Below are 27,197 nucleotides of genomic sequence, written 5' to 3' on the forward strand. Positions count from 1 at the left end.
TTAGGTCTGGTCATATGGTCAATTACAGGCCATTAGATTAGATAGATCCAATGAATCACATTAATCAAGATTTTTCCAGTATTTTTGCGCACTTTCTCCTACCCACCGAACTGCAAGGGTAAACTTGTCATAAGGCATCGGAATAGGGAAAATCACATTGTTGAGTGTTTTATTTGTGTACTTGGTGCATTATTAGTCTTACTCTGATGTATTTGTAGATTCCCATTGGTGTCAAGTTCAGGTGCGGCAACGTCTTCCCGTGTGGTCAGTGCGGCTGCACCAATTGTTATACAAATATACACAATCCATGTTATGAAATGCACAACAAAAAACATACACAGATTAGGTACGTCAACGCATCACCAAAAACGCGCCATTAGATATGAATAAATACACCATACAGTGCTCGGGAATACACTATTGGTGTATTTCACAGTGGTGTGTTTTATTACACTATTGGTGCAGGTTGTCAACACTGTTGGTGTATTCTGGAACCCGGCCACTATAAATGGCCACTATAATTACCATAACACCCCCACGCGCGAAAATCCTCAAATCTTCATAATTAGCCACTACCGTTAGATTAAACTGATTCAACGACACAAATACGACCACACCACCACACCTAATGACATGACCACATATGAGCGCTCTTCTATATATATATATATATAGTTAAGTTCATGTACGGGCGCGCCTTCCCGTGCGGTCAGTGCAGTCACACTAATGATTAAGCGAATATACACCATCAACGTTAGGAAATGCACTACAAAAAAAAAAAACACAAATTAGGTACGCATCACCAATAACACACCATTAAATATGAATAAAAGCCCCACACGGTGTTTGAAAATACACCATTAGGGGTGGTGATTTATATAATGTATTTTCTTGGTGTGTTGTGTATTTTTGCACTTCATTGTTGTGTGGTTTCTTTACACTATTAGTGTCTTTCGTTAACACTGTTGGTGTATTCTGAAAACGGCCGCAAGACCATACGGGAGGGTGTGGCCGCATTTGAGCAATTTCCTATATGTATAAGAGATTGTGGTAGTAATTAAGAATATTTTCTAATCAAAATGATTGAATAGTAATTGTAGTTGTATGTTTATTTATGGATATAATAGAATTGGAATCTTACGCATTATTTTTGGAAATTATAAATGAAAATTAATACTTTAAATTATTTACAAACTCTGATGAACTGGACATGGCGTGAACAAGGGTTGGGGTGAAAACGAACGGGTGCATATAGGTCTGATTGTGCATAGCGTGTGCATTTTAGTGTTCTCGTGTGTGCATATCATGTATGACGAACTAGAAGTTATGTGATGTGCATAGCGTGTGCGTGTTCAGGTGGGTGCATATAGGTCTGATTGTGAAACCTATAGGCTGGGGGGAGGATGCATTGACGACCATGAGTATGTGCATATCGTCCGCGAATGGTGAAATTATTGTTTGTACGTTAATTTTTTAAAAAAATATTCGGGAGTTCGGTTGGCCTGCATAATTGAAATGAGAAGTGTGTGCGTAAGATAGTGAGTGTTGACAGTGTGGAACGGCATGAATGGTGATTACAACTTAGTATGATGATCGTTACGGTGGAGGGTGCGTAGGTGAACAGAAGCATGTGCATAGCGACTGCATGTAACTTAGGATATTGGGGTTGTTTTTTTGGTAGTTTGTTTTGTTGGACGGCCTAAATATATTGGGATGTGTGTACGTGAGATTCGGAATTTATGAAGTGTGAAAAGGCATGATTTTTTTGATCACTACATATTATGTGAGTTGTGATGGAGGGTGCGTATAAGAAGATGAGTGTGTGCATAACGTGTGGCTACGTTGAGAATTTTGTGGATGTTTTTTTTTTAAACAAAATTTGGTTGTTAAAAACTTAAAACGTTGTAATTATGCTGGGTGCGTAGTTGTATGCAGGTGAATGCATTACACGGTAAACAAGAGATGTTATTAAATATTAAAATGATGCATATGCAGCCCCGCGCACTGCTATGTGCGTAGCAGGGCACCAGTCGGTGCATACCGATGTTGCTTAAAAAAGACATGTGTCACGCGTGTGCATTAGTGAATAGAAGTTAGTGCATGGTATCTGTTGTATGTGGGTTTTAATTTTTAAATTCAAGCTAGATTTCTGAAGAAACCCATGTTTGCACGGACGTGACATTTGTGTTGCTTTAGAATTATGCTGTGTGCGTAATTGTATATAGGTAAATGCATTACAGTGAAAACAAGAGCCATTATTAACTAATAATAATATGGTATGTATGCATCTTTGTGCACCGCTATGTACGCAGTAGGACATCAGCCTGTGCATATCGCGGAGGCTTATGCATGGATGTATCGGTGTGAGCATAAGAGGATCAAAGTCAGTGCATAACGTTGTTACAATGTGGGCGTTATTCTCCCGATTTGGATTTTTTCCCCCCAAGTAGCCATGTTTGCACGAACTTTTAAAAAAACGAAGGGGGGAAAAAATAGTAAACCTGTAATGCCAAGTCCAGATTAACGCAACATGCACACGGTGAGGCACCAATACGCACCGACCAAGCAACCAAACACCAAGAACATTGTTCACCCGCAAAAACACACCAACGGGCATCCCTACAACCATGGGAAAAATGTATTACCCAGAAATCCATTATTTCAGTCAAGAGTTACACTCTTCTTGCACTCTACTGGAAAATGAATAATATTTCTTCAACAGTTTGAGACTTTATTTAGAATAGACATTTATCAATTATCACCCTCAAAGCAAAAAAAATCCAAATTTGATTAATATGACTTTAAAATAGGGATGATTATAATAGTAGTGAGACAAATGAATTGGTACCTCAGGGGAGCTTCTTGGATAGTGAATAGAGCCAGAGATGAGAATCCTTCTCAGCATGTATAGAGCCTGATTCCCATCATCATTAGTTCACCATGGACCCATTCTTCCAAAACCAGACCACAATTCCAAACATACTACATCCCTCCTTTGTTATTCATAGACAAACCAGAAGCATGCTACATTTACCTATGGTAATGCTCATCAAAAATCAATACAAGACATGAGACATCATCTCCCATGATAGCCTAGCCTTCCATTTTAAAAGCTTTGGACTAGATTATAGCTGCTTTTCTAGAATCACAATGAGCACCTCAAATCTCAATCCAAATCCAGAGTCAAGCTGCTGACAAGAATATTAAAAAAAAGTAGGGCATTTCTAATCAACAATCTAGCAACCAAGAATTGTGGATCCTATGTTGTTTACAATGAATCTTTCTAAGGAAGATTTGACTTTGATCTTGTGTCTCTATGCTAGCATTGCTTTTCTCTCATCCAGTTAACAAAATCGTCCAGGATCAACGGCCAAGCAAGCTCTTCATCTTAATTGCTGAAATCTGGGAAGCTAATCTGTTCAAACAAGACAGGTTTCTGTTACTTATATAACTAAATCAAAAACAAAACAAAGACAAAAGGGCACTTAATTAACCTTAATAATTGAGTCAATCAAGAATTGGGAAAGTGAAGTATTACCTCACTGAGAAACCTGTAAAATCCTAGCCATTGATCCATGGTTATAACCTTGTAATCTTTCTGAACCTGACCAGAACACAAACAATTAGTTCCCATCATGGTATTGGGCACAAAAACCCTAAAAATAATATATAACACAAATAATCAACATAAATTATACACACACTGAACCCCCAAAAACCACAAGCCAAAAAACATAATAATAACAAACAACCACATGACAAAAATCATAATAATATACAAAACCCTTATGTTAAGAAAAACCCCAACACCACCAGAACACCCATATTAAAAAAAATAAAATAAAAAATGAAACCCTACCAAGAAATCGTACACCCCTCACAACCACATCCCCCGCACCGCCGCCCCCCAACCCCAAACCCAACCGAATGCACAACCACCACCCCTGTGAACCCCCCCCCCCCCCCAAAAAAAAAAAAGAAAAAAAAAAAGAACTACCCAAACGAACAAGACAACAAACGAAATCCCACCCCAAACCCCCTACTGAACACTATCAAACCCACAAACCGCCGGAAAAAACCCACGAAACAAACAACAAAAAGAGGAAAAAAGGGTACAAGAAGTCGATTCAAGAAATACCTGAACTGGAGGCGGAAGATATACCACGAAGTCGCTTGGACTGCCTCCCACTGGAACCAACCATGAACACCGTCGGGAAAACGTGAGAAGCGAATGGACGATGACCAGATTCGGAGAAGACGGATGATTCGAGAATGTTGCGTGACAGAGCAAGGGGAGAGAGGAAACCTAAATACCTATTATGACTGCCTTAAACCCAAAATAACCGACGAAATAAGTGAGATGTAATATTAATGACAAATATAAAATACAAAAACACCCCTACCAATCTAATACTAAGCGCCCATGTGGTTTAAAATACCACATCATCAGCACCGCTAATATCTCAAAATCAACGGTCAGGGAGTGTGCTCACGGGCTCGGTTGAGTAGGGGGTGTGCACCGGATTCAAAATCTATATATATATATATATATATATATATATATATATATATATATATATATATATATATATATATATATATATATATATATTGGATCCAATGAGACCCCTAGTTAGGTGAGATGATGAGATGCGATCCTGAGCATTCATTTTTTTATTTTAACGGTTCAGATTTCAGAATTTTTTATTTGTAAATGGCTGATATGTAATATACTTATGGTAATTGAGTAATTTTGCACACACATTTATTTCTTTCCTTATCAAATCGTGATATTTTAGTTGTTTCCTTGTGCGTATATTTTTCTTCAAAGCCGATAGTTGCCTTTCTTCTCGAGAGTCGCAGCTGCTCCTCTCTGCCTTGCCACCGGCCACTAGCTTCCCGGTCTCCGTCTTCACTCTCATCCCGCCTCAGTCGCCGATCGTGAGCCGCCTCCGTTTTCACCACTGTCCAGTCACCGCCTCGCCTCAGGTTCGTAGTCTCATTCTCAACTTCTTGTTCATACTTGATTGGCCAGAGAGCGAACAAGGAGATCAATTCTATCGGCGATGACATCATTGTAAGCTACTTCTTGTTTTGCTCTGATACTTCGGTCACTTAATTTTACATTCTTTAATTTGCTTTTTCTGGAAGTCAATTTTGCTTAATTATGTTTTCTTGTTGGAGTTTTAGTTCTGGAGATCTCTTGATTGTGATGATGAATTACTAATTATTTTTTCTGTTAAATTAGCATGATTTTCTATTAAAGTAACGATCTCGTGTTGTCGGTGAGTCAGTCGGTCATGGCTGATCTTAGCCTTATCAGCGACTTAGGCAATTTGAGCCTTTTTCTGTTTCACGTTTAGGTTTTGAGGTTATTATCTGAATAAAAGAATTTTCCATAAAGAAGATTAGAATCTGTTGATTAATTTCAATTCCATGTTTTCATTAACTATTGGTAATCTGTTTCAATTGGGAATATGAGAAATTGTTTGTTGCATACTTTGAACTATAGAAGTACTGTAATACAATTGGGATGGTGTGATGTTAGGGTATCAAAACACACAAAGCTAGTAATGTGTAAAACCGAATGAAAAGTGGTTCATCTATAGTAGTTTTGCAGTTCTGCTATGCTTTGAAGGATATTACAATTTGGGGGGGGGGGGGGGGGGGGGGGGCGCTACTGTTTGAAATGTAGTATTATGATGGTGTGTGCGTAGACAAACATTAGTTTGTGCATTGTACTTGAACGAGTGATTTTGGCCTGACGATGGTGTTAAAATGTATATGTTTTAGTGTTTGGTTATGGATCTTTGTTACTTAGAGTGATCATGAGTTTTAATCGTATTTCCAAATTCATTTTAATTTATCTCAAAGATCAAATGTTTAGATTATTTTTGTTTCCGGAATGCTAATTTTTTTTATCAGGGATGTGTTGACACTGGTTTGTGCGTAGTTGTATGTAGGCATGTGCATTTCACTGTGACCCAAGCTTTCTTAGCACGGTATACCTATATATTATTTGGTTTTCGAGTTCTATAGTCGTGAGTTATTCATGGTCTGTGGGTGTTCGTACCATGGCGTGTGCAAAGTAATAGGACCCAATAGTCGTTGCGTAGTTGTGTATTGGCGTGTGCATGTTACTGGGTTTATGGTGTGTGCATAAACGAACATCAATTTGTGCATTGTACTTTAACGAGTGTTTTTGGTGTGTCGATGGTATAATAATGTATCTGTTTTTGAGTTTGATTAGGGATTTTTGTTACTTAGAGTGACCATGAGTTTTAATCGTATTTTCAGATTCATGTTATCTCAGGGATCAAATGTTTAGCTTATTTTACTCCTGGAATGCAAATTTTTTTATCGGGAATGTGTTTTCACTGGTTTGTGCGTAGTTGTATGTAGGCGTGTGCATTTCACTGTGGACTGGGGTTTGTGCGTGTCATCATGGTCTGTGCATGTTCGTACTATGGCGTGTGCAAAGTAACAGGACCTAATAGTCTGTGTGTAGTCCTGTATTGGCGTGCGCATGTTACTGTGATGGGGGTTTTGGAGAGGGGTTTATGCATGTGAGTTTGCTACAGTTTGTTGGTGCGTACTAATTTTTATGTGCATGTATTAATTTCTCTCTTTTACTACTCGACATAGTTTAATAATAATTGAATCCAACCATTGTAGACTGTTGCTGAAATTTTTGCTGACAAGACGGAGGTGTTAGCTGGCACGTTGGATGACATGGTGCAGGTTATGGAGCAGCATCAAGACCACTCCACCCGTTCGGTTGGTTTCTTTCGGGTGTTTGATGTGTCTAGTCACTACCGCGTACTAATCTTTTGCCGAATATCAACTATGCCTTGAGCAACACACATCGGGTATCGAATATCAACTGTGTTGTGGGGTCCGGAGCCAGTGCTCGCTAAAACATTATACGTTGCTATAGATACTTTAAGTTTTGTCTCTTCATTTTTTTACATTGACTTACGACGTTTTCTGTTGTTGTCGTTTCTTTGAATTTCTGTTTTTTTTTTAAAAAAAAAACAATGCATACTATACTTTTCCCACTCGTGGTTCAATATTTTCAATTTCCATGTCTTACTCTATTCCATCTTCATGCACAAACCCTCAGGCGCAAACGTCATTGCAAACACACGCACACACCCTATTTAAGCACTTAGATTGCGCATACACTGTTAATTGCACACACTATTACCCACGGACGCACACACCCCCGTCGTAAACAAACGCGCACACCGCATTTCATGCACTAACCAAATAACAGTCATACCGTCTAATTCATTCAAAATGAATATACAACTTCCTTTCACGCACACCCATTATAATACTAATTTCATGGACAAACTACTTCATTCCCGGCACACCCATTATAATTCTAATGCCTATGATGCACATTCCGTCGTAAACGAACGCACACACCGAAATTCATGCACTAACCAAATAACACTCATACCATCTAATTCATACAAAATGAGCACACAAGGAATTCAACGCACATCCATTATAAAAGTAATTTTCGGCTCCACGATAAATGTCACACCGCATCAAAACCCTCGTAATGCACGTCAATCGTCATGACAACGCCAACTGAAAAAATGCACCCACCGGCCGTCCAACAACTACCCACCTGCGTATGCATTATTCTATTTACTAAAAAACACACACAAAAACCCCCAAATGCTTCGTGTTCCCCTTGCAAAACACAATGACAACATCGTAAAGTTTTACTACGCACACGCCGTAGGACCTGGACGCACAGACCAACGTACAAAATTAATTACAAACTTAAGTCAGCAAATCTCATACCTCTGGTAGTCGCCATGTTCAACCTCTGAAATTTCGTCCGGATCACACACCAAGTGCTCACGGTTGGACTCCTACAACTATTATGCAGAGTTGACTACTACTCATTTCCATTATATTTGTGGTATTTCATTATGGCAAAGATTCCAATCTATTTCTAACCAAAATTAACACATTAATACAATTACTTTTAAACCTTCCTATTTAAAATATGCCCTTATTTACATTATATTCCTCATTCAATCTCATCCATCAATTACAAATGTACAAATGGATGGGATATCATCTCACCATCTTATTTAATAAAGGGGTCTCATGGGATCCGCACCCTATATATATATATATATATATATATATATATATATATATATATTGGTTCATGTGAGAACAGGTCTTCCCGTGCGGTCAGTGCAGCATACACCATTAGGTATGCAAAAATTCACCATACAGTGTTCGAGAATACACCAGAATGAAATGTCAAAAATGCACCACAAAAAAAAAAAAAAAAAAAAAAAAAAAAATACACCACACATAATGGTGTATTTTTTGACACTGTGTGGTGCATTTATGCATACCTAATAGTGTATGCCGCACTGACCGCACGGGAAGACCTGTTCTCACTGTGAGGTCAGATTTTTCCGTGCGGTGAGTGCGGCATACACCATTAGGTATGCATAAATGCACCATATAATGTTCGAAAATACACCAGAATGAAATGTCAAAAAATACACAACACAAAAAAAATACACCACACATAATGGTGTATTTACGAACACTGTGTGGTGCATTTATACATACCTAATGGTGTATGCCGCACTGACCACACGGGAAGACCTGACCTCACAGGAACTTGACCCTATATATAGGCGAGTTCAGGTGCGGCAGTGTCTTACGGTGCGACGATTTCTTACGGTGCGGCAACACCAATAGTTCAACAAATATGCACCATCAACGTTAGGAAAATACACCACACAAAACAGAGTAAACAGAGCCCTGCATCACCAAACACACACCATTAGGTGTGAGTAAAAACACCATACACTATTCGGAAATACACCATTGGGGGTGGTGAGTTATATGGTGTATTTTTTTGAGTCAGTTGTGTATTTTGTGATGTTTTATTGCATTTCATTGGGGTGTGTTTTTATTACACTGTTGGTGCATATTGTTAACACTGTTGGTGTATTCTGGAATTCTGCCGCACGGCCGCACGGGAAGACCCCGCCGCATTTGAACTTTATTCTATATATATATCTTATTTGTACTTTACATTTTCTCTTGCAAGTTTCATTTGATAAATCATGTTTCAACTAATAGGCTAATTACAACATTTTAAACTTTTTGCATAAATTTTTAATTTTACCGGGTGTAATTGAGGGCAGCTTAGAAATTTTCTATTTATTTAAAGTCTAGATAAATATTTTTTCAAGTCTATATCAACATTATCCAAAAAAAGAAAAAATAGTGAAACGAAACATCTTCTTTTTCAGTTATTTCTGGTGCCGATTTATTCTATATCTTGGGCTCGGAAGAAGGCTTGCTCGAAGAAGAAATCGAAATGCTAAAACTGATGCTCGCTTGCGGCAAAGTCTACATCTCCGAGAGCAGAAACAAGGCCGCACTGGAATCAATCGAAGCAGCGGTCAAGCTTTTCCCGGAGGCTGCCATTATCAACAAGTTCGAAGATGAGATTTACAACCGAGTCGGCTATACTGTCGTCTCCAAATTGGCTCCTCAAGGGCAGCAATGTCCTTTAAAGAATGCAGTTTTGGGAATGGTGAGATCTGCTTTGGACACCATCGACCTTCAATCGCACTCTGGAACTCATCCTAGGCTTGGTGTTGTGGACCACATTTGCTTTCACCCGCTGGCTGCCACTCCTTTGGACGATGTCGCTGGAACTGCGAAATCTTTGGCGGCTCATGTTGGCTCTGGTCTTCAAGGTTTGCTTCTCAAATCTCCTTCAGATTTTCTGTTTTAATAATGAGAATTCTGTTAGATATAAATACACTCTTTAACATTGATTTAACAAAATCTTAATCGTAAGTGGAAGCCATATTGATTTCTCCAGTGTTGCAAAAATCATGCTTAGACACCGATTAATTGGCCCTAGGCGCTGGTCGGCCTCCTAGATTATCACTATAATCGGTAATCTAAGCTCCTAAGCGCCGGCCGCCTAGGCATTGACTAGGTCGCCTAGTCGGCCAATTAACTATTGTTTAGTTTTTTTAAAAAAAAATAGATTATTTCACTCAAAACAACATTGTTTTGAATGAAATAACCTTAAATTGTTCAAAATCTAAATATTTTTTAGGTTAATATTTCATATTTTAGTATTAACTATTAAAGTATTAAATACTTTATAATTATCAAGTCTTAAAATATTAAAATAAAAAATAAAAAATAAAAAATATACAAGAGGGCGCCGATTAATCCCTGCCTAGGGCGGCGCAAAGCGCTCCGAACGCTTGAGGAGCGCCTATCGATTTTATCAACCATGATTTCCGGTCATAGTTGATGTCTTCTTAAGTCATGTTGCCTCACAGACATTTTGTTCTATACTTGACTCACTTACATTTTGTCCCATATCCCATACTTAGACTCAGAATCTTAGATAATGTACCGGGATAATTCTGAGCAAGTATAGTACAGTGAACTATATGTGCTATATACTGTATGCCTTATTTCCCATAAATACAAACTTTATATAGACATATTGATTGATGATAGACAACTTCTAATCATTTAGTTCAACCAAACTACTTAACAGGTCTAGTCAACTTGCTATAGCATAACATATATTATATGGGAAAATCTTACAAATTCATGTTAGGATTCTTTGGCTTGTGTTTGCATAGAGTAGATGTTTGCTTGGATGAACACTTATGATACATGATAGCAAATTAGGGCATAAAGATTCATCATAAACTGAATAAATTAGTCCCTAGTGCCTGTGACATTTTTCTTTGAAGTCTGAAACAAGAGTTAAACTTGGGAATAAACTCAATTAAAACAGCACACTAGTAACTCAGAAATGGGAGAAGAATTGCTAAAGAAATAGGGAAAATCATAGAAGAAAAGAGAGAAATTAAAATGAAAGCTCATAATAAGCCCAAGTCTGAAAATTACAGCCTAATCTAAGGCAAGCAAAGGGCCAAAGTATCATTACAAACTCTCCTATACTATGGGATCATCCTTCACAGATTCGCAGAGCAGCTTCGGATTAACACATGGTTTTTCGTTGCCTATGTTCTTGTCATTAATCTTTTGATCAATATTTCAAACTACATGGTTTGCCAATTTTCTGAGATTTTATAGGTTGGTATTTTCCTCTGAAAGCTTTTAAAAACTTTCTCCCATCAAGGCATCTAGTCGAACATGTTGCACATTGGCTTTTACGTTGTTTATTAGAGGCACGGTTTTGGCATTACTCCTAATTCATCTGAAACGTAGCTCGCAGTTCCCACTTTTTTATATGGAGCAGCACATCGAGAAGGGAGGTCCCTTGATTCAATCAGAAGGGAGCTGGGATATTTTAGGCCGAACTCGAGTGGGAACCAATGGGCCGGTGGCTCAATCTCAGATGCTTTGCTTCTAAAGCCAGATGAAGGTCCCAACCAAGCAACTCAATCGAAAGGTGTGATTGTCATTGGAGCGAGCAGGTGGGTTGATAACTATAACATTCCCGTCTTCTCCAACGACATCAATGTTGTTCGTGGAATTGCCAAGCGAGTGAGTGGCAGAGGGGGCGGGCTCCCATCGGTGCAATCCATGGCACTTGCTCATTCGGGAGGTATCATTGAAGTGGCTTGCAACTTGCTGGAACCAAGCAGGGTTAGTGGCATTCAAGTTCAACTGGAAGTTGAAAGGCTTGCCAGAGAAGAGGGTGTGTCTGTGGGCAAAGGGTATTATACTGATCTTCCACAGGAAAAGATAATTGAAAGTTACTTGAAATTGTTCTAAGACATATATATATTTTCCTCTTAAATGTATTGTTTTTTTTACCTTCACCAGTGATGCCCAACAATCTCTTTAAGGAAACACTCTCAGAACTTGTGTGCATCACATGTTAGCTTCTCCAATTGATATATTTTTGCAGGACCAAATGTCTATGCATTTTACTATTAAATACTCTGAATTCATCAGTAAATCTTGATTGCTCTTTTCATATAATTCAAATTTGCTTTTAGCCCTGTTTGGTAAAATAGTTAGCCTATCAGTCAATTTTAATTTATTTGACTATTATTAATTGTTTAATTTTGTTAAAAAATTAATATAAGTGTTTGGTTAATTAGCTTTTTGTAACTTCAAAATGTTAAAATTCAAAAGGCTGCTCAAATCAACTTTTTCAATTAGTTTTTTTGAGAAAAAAAAATTATACCAAACAGCTATCAGCTAACCGCTAATTTACCAAATACCTTTCTACAATCAGCTAATGTTATCAACTAGTTATACCCTTTAACCAAATAGGGCTTTTGTCTAATATGTTACTTATTTGTATGTATTATTTTATTTCGTTCGAGATGCAATCATTTTTTTCATCATATCATATCATGTTATTGGTTTTAGATTTTTTTTTTGTTTTTTTTTTAATATGAAAATGATATGGTGGTTTATATATGAAGATTCATGGAGATAATTTGAAATTTTGTTACAAAATGACCAATATATCTTTTAATAATTTGAAAATTCAGAATAAATTATCTGTGATAATAAAATCTATAAGCAATGGATTAAAACTGTCACTTTCAATATAATGAAAGGAAAAATTTTATATAGAGTAATAATTCATTGAGTGAGCCTACAATTTATGTATAATTAATGGACTAAAATTGTCATTATTTTTAAAAAAAAAAATACATTATTTATATTTTTATTCATTGTCATAATTGTTGTACATTTTATTTGTATTATGCAGGTGGATGGGGACATCTGTCCTGTACATTTAGGGGGCGTTTGGTTCACGGAATGTTAGATTACCTTAGGGAATGTTAGATTGCTGGGAATATTAGATTACTCGGAATGTTAGATTCTTGTGTTTGGTAAAAATGAGGTATGTAAAATGTCAAGGTAATCTAACATTACCTAAGTTTAGCAAGGGAATCACATTCCCTCAAAAAAGGTAAAAAATCTGATGTGGCGGCAATGTTGGATTCCAAGGGAATATTATATAACTTCAACCAAACATAGGCATGTTAAATAATCAGCCCAACATAACCTTTGTTATCCAATATAACCCCAACCAAACGCCCCCTTACATCAAAATGACATACCCAGAAACCATCTAATCTTCCACCTCAGCTCTTTTTATTTAATTAAAATAAAAGTGTACTATATAATGGATCACTCTCTGACTCTTCTCCATTATTGAACCAAGAAGTAAAGGAAAAGAAAGAGCTGAGAATTGAGATCAAACCAGCAAGAGGAAAAATGGCTGCCAATAACCCAAATTCCAAGGTAACCCACTATCCATTTCTTCTCCTTTAATTTTCCTTTCAACAAAAGATCACTTCTTTACTATTTTTCAGATTATCATCAGTTTCTATATACTTCCTGAACTAGATTGAATAGGACTTGAGAAAAAAGTTTTCTTGATTATTTGAAATAATAGAGACAATGCCCCTTGCATTTGGGGAGATTTCAATACCACTCTTCTCTCATCTTTGCAAGAATGGTTCATGTATAGTATTATAGTAACTAAAACCAAGTTTGAAGTATAAAGAATGCAATAAGGATGTTTAAAGAACCACTGCCCACATAAGATGTACATACCCTGTATTTTAATGAAAATTAAAAAATAAAATTTAGTTTTTAAAATAATAGCGTTTGTAAATTTATTTCTTAAGATCAATATTATGCATGGCAGATGTGTTTTTTAAGAGTGTAATCTCAAATTTTACTTGCTAATATGACTGGCTTTAATAAATTACTTTTTTTAATGGGAGTACACGCATTTTTTGTTGTTTAATCATATTTTAAAGTGATTAACTTCTTGTTCTTTCGAAGTGACTACTATGTGATTATTTTGATTGATGTGCTTGCTTTCAGCCTTTCACATTTGTTTATTAATTGTTCTATTGGAATAAAATATTATTATTTATAAGGCCAATAATTTTTTTTTTGTCATATTTTCAGTTTAATACAAGTATATTATAGTCAAGTTAAATTTCAATTATTAAGGATTAAGCTGTACTCTTCTAGTTTCTTCACCTAATAATGTACAATTGTACACACTGGTGCGGTGTTGTGATCAAACAAATAGTGAATAATACTCATTCTATCTCATTTTATTTGTTCTACTCACCATTTATTGGTCAAACTAACTCTGTAATCTTTGTTTATTTTTCTTTAGTGTTTTTTATTTATTTTTAAATTTAATTTTTTGTGTTTAATAATATTTTTAGTGTAGTTTTTAAATATATAAATTTTGTATATTAATACTGAACTTAAAATTATGAAAAATTGAATTGAAAATAACTTCAGTCAAGCCTCGTTAACCGAACCAAACACATAAAATGAGATGGTGGGAGTAAAAATTAAAATGCAATTAATATTGTTTCCATTATTTTCTATGTACTACACCATTATATCTTAACATATTACTCCCCATATCTCATTTTGTCTGACATACTTTCTCTTCATTGATCAAATAAAGTCTTTCTTCTTTGCTTATTTCTATTAACATTTTATTACAATTTTTAAATTTAATTTTCTGTATTTATTAGTACTTTTAATATAATTTCTAAATATATAAATTTGTATATTAATTCTAAATTTAATATTATGAAAAATTAAATTTTAAATAATTTTAATCAAACTCGATATATAAAATAGGATGGAGAAAATATTTAAGAAAAGTTTAAAACTTTACCCACTTATTTCACTGATTCAATAAATAATACTTAGCATTTGAGAGAAGAAGAAAGGGAATTAGAAAATATCATAGCATAGAAAAAGTTGGGTGGTGTGCTGGACCACGCATATCCACGAATTTGTGCTGTGATAGTGTCCTGTTAACGAGACACGTGATTCTCGTTTGTCGTTTCACTCGGGCGGGGAGACTTCTATTGTTATTAAGGGGGCGTTTGGTTCAGGTTATATAACATAACCAAGGGAATGTGACATTTCAAAGCTCACATTCCTCTGTTTGATAACATTCCCAAGAAATGTCACATTCCCTCCACATAGGATTTTGGAGGGAATGTGATTCTCTTCAATTTCTAAGGTTATGTAAGATAACCTTGGTTATGTTAGTTTATTACACACACACACACACACACATATATGTATATATATATATATATATATATATATATATAATTATTTTTGTAATTATATATTTTTTATTTTTATTATGTTAGGTTAGCATATAAAATAATTTTGTTTCTCAAGTTCAAGATTTTAGTTAATATTTTAAAATCATGTAATTATATATGATACCGTTTTCTTATTTATTTATTTTAATTTTTAAATTTATTAAAATATATGAAAATATGTTAAGGATATTATAGTGTGTGGATAAAAGATAACCCTAAACCAAACATGATTATATTACATACCCCAACTTTAACCAAACACAGGAATCTAACATTCCCAGTAATTTAACATTCCCAGCAATCTAACTTTCCCTAAGGTAATCTGACATTCCGTGAACCAAACGACCCCTAAAAGTTTTCATGTTGTCAGTATTATTTGTTTGGATTAGTTGATTTTATTGTGGAGTTTAATTTTTTTTTTTTTTTGAAATAAGGATTAAATAAGTTATGGAAATACACAAAATAATATAATTAAGTTACTGAACTTAAAAAATACATATATAATTAAATCTCTAAACTAACTAATTCTATGCAATTAATTCAATTTACAAGTTTTTCACTTTCTCAGGGCACCGAAATTTAAAATACTTTTAAGAATTATTATTTAAAATTTTTTTTTAAAAACGCCTTCACTAAAGACAAAGAAAGTTTTTTTGTCTCCGACCATAAAGACGAAGAGACTTTCGTCTCCATGGCCGGAGACCAAGATACCTTCTTCGTCTCTAGCCGGAGACAGAGAATGTTTCTTTGTCTTCAGCCAGAGACGAAGAATGTATCTTCATCTCCATGGCCAGAGACAAAGAAAGTCTTCGTCTTCATGGCCGGAGACGAAGAGACTATTTGTCTCTAGTCATGAAGACGAAGAAACTCTTCGTCACCGGCCAGAGATGAAGAAGATTTTTTCATCTTCGGTCAGAGACAAAGAAGGTTTCTTTGTCTCCGGTCATAGAGACGAATCCATAGCCGGGGACTTTTCTTTTTAATAAATATTTTAAATTTGTGGTGACATGTTAGAAACCTATAAATTGAACTAATTGCATAAAATTGATTAATTTAAGGATTCAATTGTACTTTTTATTAAAGTTCAGTAATTTTTTTTTTGAATGCTACTAGCTCTATTACATTGTAGTAAAGTTTAGTAATTTAATTGCATTATGGTGTGCACTTGAATAACTTATTTGACTCTTATTCTTTTTTTTATTAAACCCTAAAAATTGGACGGCCCATTTATCGGAGCATGTTAATTAAAATATTTGATCATTTTAAATTAATTTTTTAAATATTTATTTTTAATAAATTAACAGGTTTACTCTAATACTTCCTATAAACTTACATATCATTTAATCAATTTAAACATATATGTTCAACTTCCAACTAAAAATAATTGTTATAATTACATTATAATATATTTGTTATACATAAGTTTTTTTTCATTATTTATTTTCATAAAAATATATTTTATTTTTGTAATATATTTATAAAAATTTTATTTACAAATTTAGTAAAAAAAAAAAAATACTAAAGATGAGTTTACATATAAATTCTGTATATTTTGTTCCACATCACTTGTGATACAAAGAATAACATTAAATGGCTCAAGCTATCTGACTATTTCACTAAATTTTTGGCGGTTGTTATACCATGGATCAGGTCCACCTTGCAAGGTGGACCTTGGTCTAAAATTGTGTATTTTTATTATTTTTCTTGTGAACATCTAGAATATAAATTGTGTTTCTAAGTTTTGAAAATTTGTAAATTCAATACAGGGTCATCACACATTGTAAATTTTTAAAAATTAAACTCTAAACATTTAGCATATAAATTGTGTATCTTTAGATTCGAATCCACCTTGCAAGATGATCCAAGTCCACAAAATAATTTGCCAATTTTAGGCTAGCCCATTTGGGCCATCAAATTTATCGGGCAATTTTTTTTTTTTTACCCTAATTCTAAAATTTTCTAATTTTATCAGCCCAACTCATAAGTTTCCAATAGTTATGCTCTGCAACCAAATGCACCATGCAGGGTGCATACAATGCAAAACGACGTCGTTTTGACTAAAAACACGCGTCCCATTTAAAAAAAAAAATTCAGGTTCAATTCTCGGCAATAGCATTATTGTGGATATATAGTTATGAATTTCTGGATATATAGTTATGAATTTATGGATATTTAGTTTATTCATTGTGGATATTTAGTTCATTAATTGTAGATATTTACTTCATTCATTCACTGTGGATATATAGTATGAATTTTTGGATATATAGTTATGAATTTACGGATATTTAGTTCATTCATTGTGGATATTTAGTTCATTTATTGTGGATATTTAGTTCAATCATTGTGGATATTTAGTTCATTCATTGTGGATATTTAGTTCAATCATTGTGGATATTTAGTTCATTCATTGTGGATTTTTATTTCATTCATTCACTGTGGATATATAGTTATGAATTTATGGATATATAGTTATGAATTTATGGATATATAAAAATGCTATTGCCGGGAATCGAACCTGATTTCTTTTTTAAGTGGGACGCGCGTTTTTTTAAACCAAAAAGACGTCGTTTTTGCATCTGTATGCACCATACATAGTGCATACGAATGCACAGCATAATTTGCGATAAGTTTCTAGGTAAAATTGATATCATTACTTTTTATATGGCGCTATTTTAGTTTTATCAAAAGTATAATGCTATTCATCCCTAAAAAAATTTCTCCCATAATTTTTCTTATGATATGTCATTGATGATGATATCCACATTTTTATTTTCAATATTTGACTTTGATTTGTTTCTTTCATTAAAAAATAATAGTAATAAAATTGGTTGCAGTTTTTGCCTAGAATGCTTAAAATGCTCAGGCCAAAAATAAAACGTAAATTTTTTTTCCAGTTAAAGATTAAAAACGTAGAAAATCAAACCTTAGAAATAAAAAAAAAAAAAAATAAAATGCTAGTGAAATAAATGGAATATAATAAATGAGTTTTCAGCACTTTTTGTCCCACGAGTATTCTGACATTAACAATGTTGATCTATAACTTTTAAAATTTGTATTATTGGTCCACGAGTATCAAATTTTTAGTTCAAATGGTCATTCACTCATTCTGGTAAAATTTTCTTCTATTTTTCACGGAAAAAATTATTTTCCATTAAAGCATCACCATCAGAGGTGAATACCCAGTTATTGGAACAGTAATATGCATAGCAACTCATGGGAGGCACATGTTTTAATAAAAATAATATTCATGCAAAGATTGGTGAATGGCATGGGAGGCACATGTTTTAATAAAATAATATTCATGCAAAGATTGGTGAATGGCAGGAGAAAAAAAAAAAAAAAAAAAAAAAAAAAGAGGAAGCGCGCAGATGCGCATTAGGCGCAATTTGCGTCCACAGCAGGCGTGTGCGCCACACACGCCCGCTGGGCGCATCAGAGTAGCCGCTAGCTGGCGGGCACTCTGACTTTTACACTACTTTTAATTTTTTTTTTTTTAATGTCAGATTTTGTTTAATTTTTTCTTTTTTTTTTTCACCCACATTTTTATCTTTTTCCTAATCACACTTACAAAAATCCCTCAAATAGTGCAAAAGAGTTAAACTACTATGATGCTCTTATAGCATAACTATAATGGTCTTTTCCTTTTTACCTCCACATTTTCTCCTTGAGTTTTTCGTACTTTTGATCCCACAAGTATTGTGACACTAGCAGTATTGATCCACAACTTTTAAAACTTGCATAATTGGCCTTCGAATATCAAATTCTTAGCGCAAATGGTCCTTTCAGTGAAATCTCCGCGAAAGAAAAAGGCCGTTATACCCCTGATGAGAAAATAATTTTTCTAATGAAAATTTGACAGAAATTTCACTAGAAGAACCATTTGCGCTAAAAAAAATTGATACTCTTGAATCAACCATACAACTTTTGAAAATTGTGAATATCAATATTGTTTATACCATAATAGTCGTGGGACCGAAAATGCAAAAATAAACTTTATTTTAGCTTGCACTAATCCCCATCCAATTGAAGGAGAAGAAATCGGTGATGCAATCCGTGCTGCTGTGCTGCAAACTCCACATCTCCGAATCGCGAAACCGGGAAGCTCTGGAGTCCATTCAACGCGCCGCCAAGCATGATCCGGAGACGGTCATCGTGAACATATTCGAGGACCGAGAGTATAACCGGATTAACTACACTCTGGTGTCCTATGTTATCCACGACGCCACCACCGGGAGCCCCATCTACTGCCCGCTGCAGCAAACCGTGGTGGCCATCGCCGCTGCTGCCTACGACGGCATAAACCTTGAGCTCCACTCCGGCGCTCACCCCCGCCTCGGCGTCGTTGATGACATTACGGTTCATCCTCTCGCCCGGGCGTCGCTAGACGAGGCTGCTTGGCTGGCTAAACGATTGGCTGCGGAATTTGGAAACCGATTCCAAGGTGAATATATAATGAATATCTAATATGTTTGCTGTTAGGATCAAGCTATATAACTATAATATGGAAGGCCCTAACTTTATTTTCTTGACAAATTATTCTATTAAGGTTCACTTAAGTCTAAAAATACACAATTTACATATTGAATATTTACAATTTTACATATTAAATGTTCACAATTAAAATAGTGAATATTCAATATGTAAATTGTATATTTTGGACGCGAGTCCACCTTGAAAGGTAGACCCGGATCCATGGTATAACTACTGTATTTCCGTGCTAGACTTACTCTTCATCCGTCTCCGTCCAATAATTCTTGCCTCCTGACACTATTTGTTGCAAGGTGAATATCTAATATTCTTGGTTTATTTTTAGCATCGATCCTATAGTACAGTTATTGTTGGACATAGGCTGATAAAGGACAAGTATAGCACCCGATGGCAGAAGGGCATGGATTGTTGGACGGAGACCTTAAAGGGCTTAGGTCAAGTCTAGCATCCCGTCTTAAAAATGTGTGTTGATATAAAGAAATAAAGTGGTTGTGTTTTTGACACTAGCAATAACGTTTGACGTAATGGTAAGCGTTTGATACTAACAAAGTAGTACTAGAAGGGGAAATTGTTGGGCGGAGGTAGGAGACTAGGACCTGGTGGTTGAAGATTGTTTGAAGGAGGCCAGTAAAGGACTTAAAAGGCTAAGTCTAGCACATCAACAACAGCTAACTATAATTTTTGGTCTAGTACTTGTTAAACGCTTGATCCTTACACTTACATGTATGTATCTAGTACGTGTTAAACGCTTGATCCTTACACTTACATGTATGTATTTAGTACGTGTTAAACGCTTGATCCTTACAATGTATGTATCTATGCATGCAGTGCCGGTTTATTTGTATAACGATGCGCATCCAACCGGGAAGGCTTTGGACACAATCAGGCGTGAGCTGGGATATTACAGGCCTAACTTGAGGGGGATTCAGTGGGCTGGGTGGCCACACATGGAGTCTCTTCCGGTGAAGCCCGACGAGGGCCCTGACGTGGTGTCCAGAGCTAGAGGTATCACCATGATCGGCGCGCGGGCTTGGGTAGCCATGTACAACGTCCCCATCATGTCCACTGATGTGTCGGCTGCCAGGCGGATTGCGGCGAGGGTGAGTGCTCGAGGCGGCGGGCTGCCTGCTGTGCAGACCCTTGGCCTTCTTCATGGCGAGGGCACAACTGAGATCGCCTGCATTCTGCTGGAGCCCAACCAGATAGGAGCAGATCATGTCCAGAATCGCGTTGAGATGCTGGCTGCACAAGAGGACCTGGATGTGGAGAAAGGCTATTTCACTGATTTCTCTCCTGAAATGATTCTTGAAACATATATGAAACTCATCAATGCTAGCTAGGCTAGCTAGATTGGGTCAAAAAAATTAGCAGCCCAAGTTTCGATCTGCACAATCAATAAGGAATTGAAACTAAATGCCACCCATTCTCGATCGGTTTGTAATAAATTCAACAAACTCACTTCATTTAATTTTAATTTTAATTTTTTAATTTTTTATTTTATTTTATTTTTTTTTTTTATAGATTTAGGTGATCCTAGCTTCGCTGCTGCAGAGGTAAATCGCGAGTTACGCTGACAAGGGATCCAATCGAGACTTTTCATCATCCTTGAACTTATTTCCTATACATGTTTCCCGTGGATTTGAAGTCATGCACTACTGCCTCCAGTCATGACCTTTTAAGTTAGGCGACGAACCAACTACACTAGCTCCGATGACCTGAAATAGAATCACCACATCCTCATACAAGAACTTTGCCACCTCTCTGGCGTGATCCGAGAATACCCTGTTCACATGACAGGCAAAACCCCGCTAGGACTCGAGGTCTTTATATATAGCTAACACATGTACTCCTTTTTTATTTAGGATCCCCTTTCCACATTCAATTATTTATTGAGCATGTGCAAATTCTGACATCACCACAGTCACTTGGTTCTCTCGCTAATTGAACATGTGCAAATTCTGACATCACCACAGCCACTTGGTTCTCTCGCTCTTTAGCTTGCTTGCAGAGCAGCATACCGAAATAAAATAAAGAGCGGTAGGGACGTAGATTATATAGCCATCTTTTCGTACCGCTAGGGATGCTTAACGCCACTTCACCAACTGGCGTTATCTACGCTTTCTTGCTCCGAACTCTTTTTTTAAAAATTCATGCATTTTCCTTTACTGCATAGGGCCTTCTCTAATAGGAAAAGCCTTCCATTTCCGTCAAATGACCTGGCCTCTCCTGATCGCCCGGAACCCACGAGTGATCGAAAGTTGAATCTACATTGGACTCACCCAAATCCCCCATCTATCCTCTGAGGAGGAGTTTGGTTTCAAACTCCGATGACACTCTGGTCCAGCAACTGCATGCCATTCACTTTATTTGTAGCTAGAGTGATTTCTTGTGTGCCAGCGAAGCCAGCACAACGATTTCTCTGCTAAGACCAATATAATCCCTCCATGAAGGTCACTAACAAATCAGCACCTAAATTAACTACACCCTGGAATGGATATCAAATGATCAAGTGATTATACTAGCTACGAAAAAGTGAAAATTCTTGATTATAATGACATTTTACAAATTACTTATTGGTTTTGACTTTGAGATTGTTGGACAGACACTAAGTATATTACTAATCAAATTCTATTTTATTATCCAAACTTGCTTAAATATATTCTCTAAGTAAACTTTTATAATATAGAAAGAGTGTTTCCGAAAATACAAGGAACATCAAGATTTGTATACGTCATCCATGTCCTAATCCCTAGAATGAGAGCTATATATACATAATTTGATTTGTATTTTAAAAAATTCCATACTCGGGCCCAGATTTTTCTAGAACATTTGGGATAAGTGATCGGTGGGCAATTATGCTATGGACCCGTGTTCACTATGTACATGGTGGATACGCTGTACATTCATAATTTATATATTGTAGATTCATAATTTCTATACTGCACATTCATAATTTTTGTACTGTATGAATTTACATTATAAATTTTATGAATCTACAGTATAGAAATGATGAATCTACAGTACAGAAATTATGAATGTGCAGTATAGAAATTATGAATCTACAGTACAGAAATTATGAATGTGCAGTATAGAAATTATGAATTTACGTTATAAATTTTATGAATCTACAGTATAGAAATTATGAATGTACAGCATGTCTAGCATGCGCATGGTGGACACGGGTCCATAGCATAACGCTCCTGATCCGTGCCTAATTGTTTATATTTTTACATTGCATTTAAGTTTGTTTTTTTTTTGTTTGTTTTTTTTTTTTTTGCCATTTGTTACAATTTTTACCAAAGTATTCATCATTTGATTCATTTGTGGTGTAATTCTTTACAATTGAGATGAATTGAATGTTTTTTGAAACATTTTGGATGCATTTGGAGTCAATGGTAGCCAATGAGAAGCTAAGAGGATGGATAAAATACTTTCACATGGACAAACCAAGGCAAAAGTTGAGTTGAGTAAAGGAGTTAATATCCAATTTAGTCCTCGACTATAGTGGTTTTTCTCGATTTAGTCATAAACGACTTATTATGCTGATTTAGGTCATCGACTTTGATTGTTTTACCCAATTGAGTCCTCGGCGGTTAGAATCAATGACTAAATAGATAAAAACTACTATAGTCGAAGACTAAATTGTGTAAAATCACTATAGTCAAAGACTAATTTGGGTAAAACTACTATAGTTGAGGACTTAATTGAGTATTATATTAATGGAGGTGAAATTACCAAGCTATCTTAACAGATTACTCAATTGGGTAAAATCATCAAAGTCGATGACCTAATTAAGAATAAAAAGTCATTTATGACTAAATCGAGAAAAACCACTATAATCGATGACTAAATTTGATATTAACTCCGGAGTAAAGAGTCAAAGAGGGAAATCCTCACATAGTTGGACCACTGCTCAATATTTTGACCATATCTCTGCATAGGAACGTCCAAATCAGGTGAGTTTTGTGACATTGGAAAGAAAACTTAAAGGGATACAACTCTTATGAATACCTCAAAGCTAAATTCGGAAGTTACATGGTTCAAAATTATCCTTGAAGTTGATGTTCCAAAATTACAGTTTAAGTTTAGATTAGTGAGTTGCCCATGTGGGCGAGATTAAGTATATTGATAGAATAGAATGAGTCGTTTATTTATATCTGGGTGGCTATCTTTGTTTTTCGTTGAACTCTTTTCAATTCGATATGATATATTGAAAATTTATTATGGTATTAAAATAAATACAAATTAAATTGAAAGATTACAGCTCAATCATTGATAAAGATTTTCAAAACTTGGTATGTTGGATCTTGAATTTATAATAAGCAATAAAGATTTTCATAACTTGGTATGTCGGACCATGAATTCGTAATAATATAATGGAAATATATAATGCCAGCTCATGTGTTGGTAGGTAAGATCTAGAATTTGTAACATAATGAAAATATTGACTGTCATATAAAATATGTAATTAATATAAAAATGTGTTTATTAATTATTTGGGGTTGTATATTGTAGCAACTTCTTAATCAATATAGGCATGGACCCTATTATTCAAAAATTAAAACTAATGTCATACATCAAAAAAAAAAAAAAAAAAAAAAAAAAAAAAAAAAACAACAACAAAAAGGATAAATGGTAAAGTTGATTATAATTATTATATTACTAATTATAAAAATGCACAAATGGATTAGACAAAACTAATGGTGAAAAAAAAAAAAAAACTATTATGAGAACAAATTATATTGTGCCGGACTGGTGCATCTTTTGTGCTGAATCGGTGCCTCTTGCATCAGATATAATTTTTTTTAAAATAATTAGTGTTTTTATCTGGTGCAATTATAAATTGATAAAATTCCAAAACTTTTTTATTTATACCTGATGTAATTGACACAATAAAATATTGATGAATAATTAATATATTAGGTATAAATAAATTATATATATATATATATATATATATATATATATATATATATATATATATATATATATATATTATTTATATACGTCATTAAAAACTTATGAGGGAAAATGAAAAAGATAGATAAAATTAAAAAGAAACTTTGAACATCTGAGTGGATGTAAATAATTGTAACTCATCTAAACACAGAGGCTAGACATTGACCTTTGCTTACTGTGCACAAGGAGTTCCCTCAGTTTGAGAGGTTTTTCCACACTTCCGCTAGTGAGACTCGATGCCGGGTCATTGTTTCCAAACTTCGCTCTTGTGACCAACTGAATTGCGCAGGCGGACGAGATTTAGTATATTAATAGCATAGAATGAGTTGTGTAGTTATAGCTGGGTGGGTGTCCTTGTTATTCCTTGAACGCTTTTCAATTCGATATGAGCTATTGTAAATTTATTATGGCATTAAAATAAATACAAATTCTTTCCAAAAAAATTAAATAAATACAAATTTAATTGGAAGTTTACATCTCAATTATCGATAAAGATTTTCACAACTGTCAAGGACCTTGTGGTCTAATGGTACCGAGTTGCTCCTTAATAGAGGAGGTTGTGGGTTCGAGCCTCAGTGGAGTTGTAATAGAGTCATAATGCCAGCTCATGTGTGTGTAGGTAAGATCTAGAATTTGTACTATAGACAAAATATTGATTGTCATATAAAATATGTAATTAGTATAAAAATGTATTTATTAATTATTTGGGGTAAGAACTCCTTAATCAATATAGGTATGGACCCTATTATCCAAAAATTAAAACTAATGTCATGCACCACCACCAAAGAAAAAAAAATAGACAACTTTTGCTGAATCATTAAGTCACCGTGATTTACATCTTTTTAAATTCTTTGTCGAGTTGGAGTGTGGGGGCTCTTAGGATTGGAGATTCAACTTTTTGGGAGCAGAAAAACAAAAAAACAAAAAAATCGATAAAGGGTAAAAATGATTGTAATTATTATATTACAGACATGCACAACACGTAAATTTTTTTTTTTTTTTAAGTCAAATGGATTAGACAAAACAAATGGTGAAAATATATAACATGAGAAAAAAAAAATTATATTGTGCAAGACCGGTGCATCTTTTGTGCCGGACCGGTACCTCTTGCATCGGATATATATATATATATATTTTTTTTAAATAATTAGAGTTTTTATTTGGTGAAATTATCAATTGATAAAATTCCCTACAATTTTTGGTTTATACCTGGTGTAATTGACACAATAAAATATTGATGAATAATTAATATATTAGGTATAAATAAATCTTTATGTTTATATCAAAGTAAGCACAGTGTACAAGATATATATATATATATATATATATATATATATATATATATATATATATATAGTTCTGCTCGAACGCGGTCGCGCCTTCACGTGTGGATGGTGTGGCCGCTTAAAATGTACCAATAGTGTTAGGAAAATGCACAAATACACCACAAAAATGCACAACACACCCAAAACAATGCGCAATACCTCTCACACCTAATTATGCATTTTTGAACACTGTGTGGTGCTTTTATGCCTATCTAATTGTGCGTTTTTGTTGATGCGTGCCTAATGGTGCATTTTTTGATGTATTTGTTCATTTTGTTTGTTGTGCGTATACAAACACTATTGGTGCATATTTGAATAACTATTGGTGCAGCCGCACTGACCGCACGTTAAGGCGCGGCTGCACCTGAACTAATATATATATATATATATATATATATATATATATATATATATATATATATATATATATATATATATATATAATTAATTAATATACGTCATTAAAAAATTATGAAGGAAAAGAAAAAAGAGATAAAATTAAAAAAAAAAAATTGAGCATCTGGATAGATGTAAATAACGGTAATTCATCTAAACACGGAGCCTAGACCTTGACCTTTGCTTATTGTGCACAAGAAGTCCCCTTCACTTTGAGAGGTTTTTTCACACTACCGCTAGTGAGACTTGATGTCTAGTCATTGTTCCCCAAATTCACTCCTGCAACCAACTGAGTTGCGCAGGCGGACAAGATTAAGTATATTGATAGCATAGAATGAGTTGTCTAGTTATAGCTGGGTGGGTGTCCTTGTTATTCCTTGAACGCTTTTCAATTCGATATAATCTATTGGAAATTTATTATGGTATTTAAATAACTACAAATTAAATTTGAAGTTTACAGCTTAATCATCGATAGAGATTTTCATAACTTGGTATGTCGGATCTTGAATTCATAATAATATAATAGAAATATATAATGCCAACTCATGTGTTGATATATAAGATCTAAAATTTGTAACGTAATGAAAATATTGACTCTCATATAAAATATGTAATTAATATACAAATGTATTCATTAATTATTTGGGGTTGTATATTGTAATAACAACTTCTTATTCAATATATATAGTCATGGACCCTATTATTAAAAAATTACAACCAATGTCGTACACCAAAAAAAAAAAAAAAAGAAACAAAAACGATAAATTGTAAAGTTGATTGTATTTATTATATTATCTATCTACTATATATATATATATATATATATATATATATATATATATATATATATATATATATATATATATATTATATACTAATAAGAGCCCAAGAGAGTTAG

The 27,197-nt window shown here is 34.5% G+C and overlaps 2 protein-coding genes across 2 annotated transcripts; both read left to right on the top strand.

Annotated features, from left to right (window-relative positions):
* Positions 1–9,252: 9,252 nt before the first annotated feature.
* LOC109163764 (glutamate formimidoyltransferase-like) lies at positions 9,253–11,984 on the top strand. Its single transcript, XM_019312471.1, has 2 exons — positions 9,253–9,758; positions 11,276–11,984. The coding sequence occupies exons 1-2, from the start codon at positions 9,374–9,376 to the stop codon at positions 11,776–11,778; spliced, it is 888 nt and encodes a 295-aa protein (XP_019168016.1). The 5' UTR covers positions 9,253–9,373; the 3' UTR covers positions 11,779–11,984.
* Positions 11,985–13,140: 1,156 nt separating this feature from the next.
* LOC109163749 (formimidoyltransferase-cyclodeaminase-like) lies at positions 13,141–21,087 on the top strand. The gene is made up of 3 exons (XM_019312456.1): positions 13,141–13,272; positions 19,161–19,572; positions 20,448–21,087. Exons 1-3 carry the CDS (start codon positions 13,246–13,248, stop codon positions 20,957–20,959), a joined length of 951 nt encoding a protein of 316 aa, XP_019168001.1. The 5' UTR covers positions 13,141–13,245; the 3' UTR covers positions 20,960–21,087.
* Positions 21,088–27,197: the final 6,110 nt, after the last annotated feature.

This window comes from Ipomoea nil, unplaced genomic scaffold (assembly GCF_001879475.1).
Source record: "Ipomoea nil cultivar Tokyo-kokei standard unplaced genomic scaffold, Asagao_1.1 scaffold3043, whole genome shotgun sequence".
Taxonomy (NCBI): Eukaryota; Viridiplantae; Streptophyta; class Magnoliopsida; order Solanales; family Convolvulaceae; genus Ipomoea; species Ipomoea nil.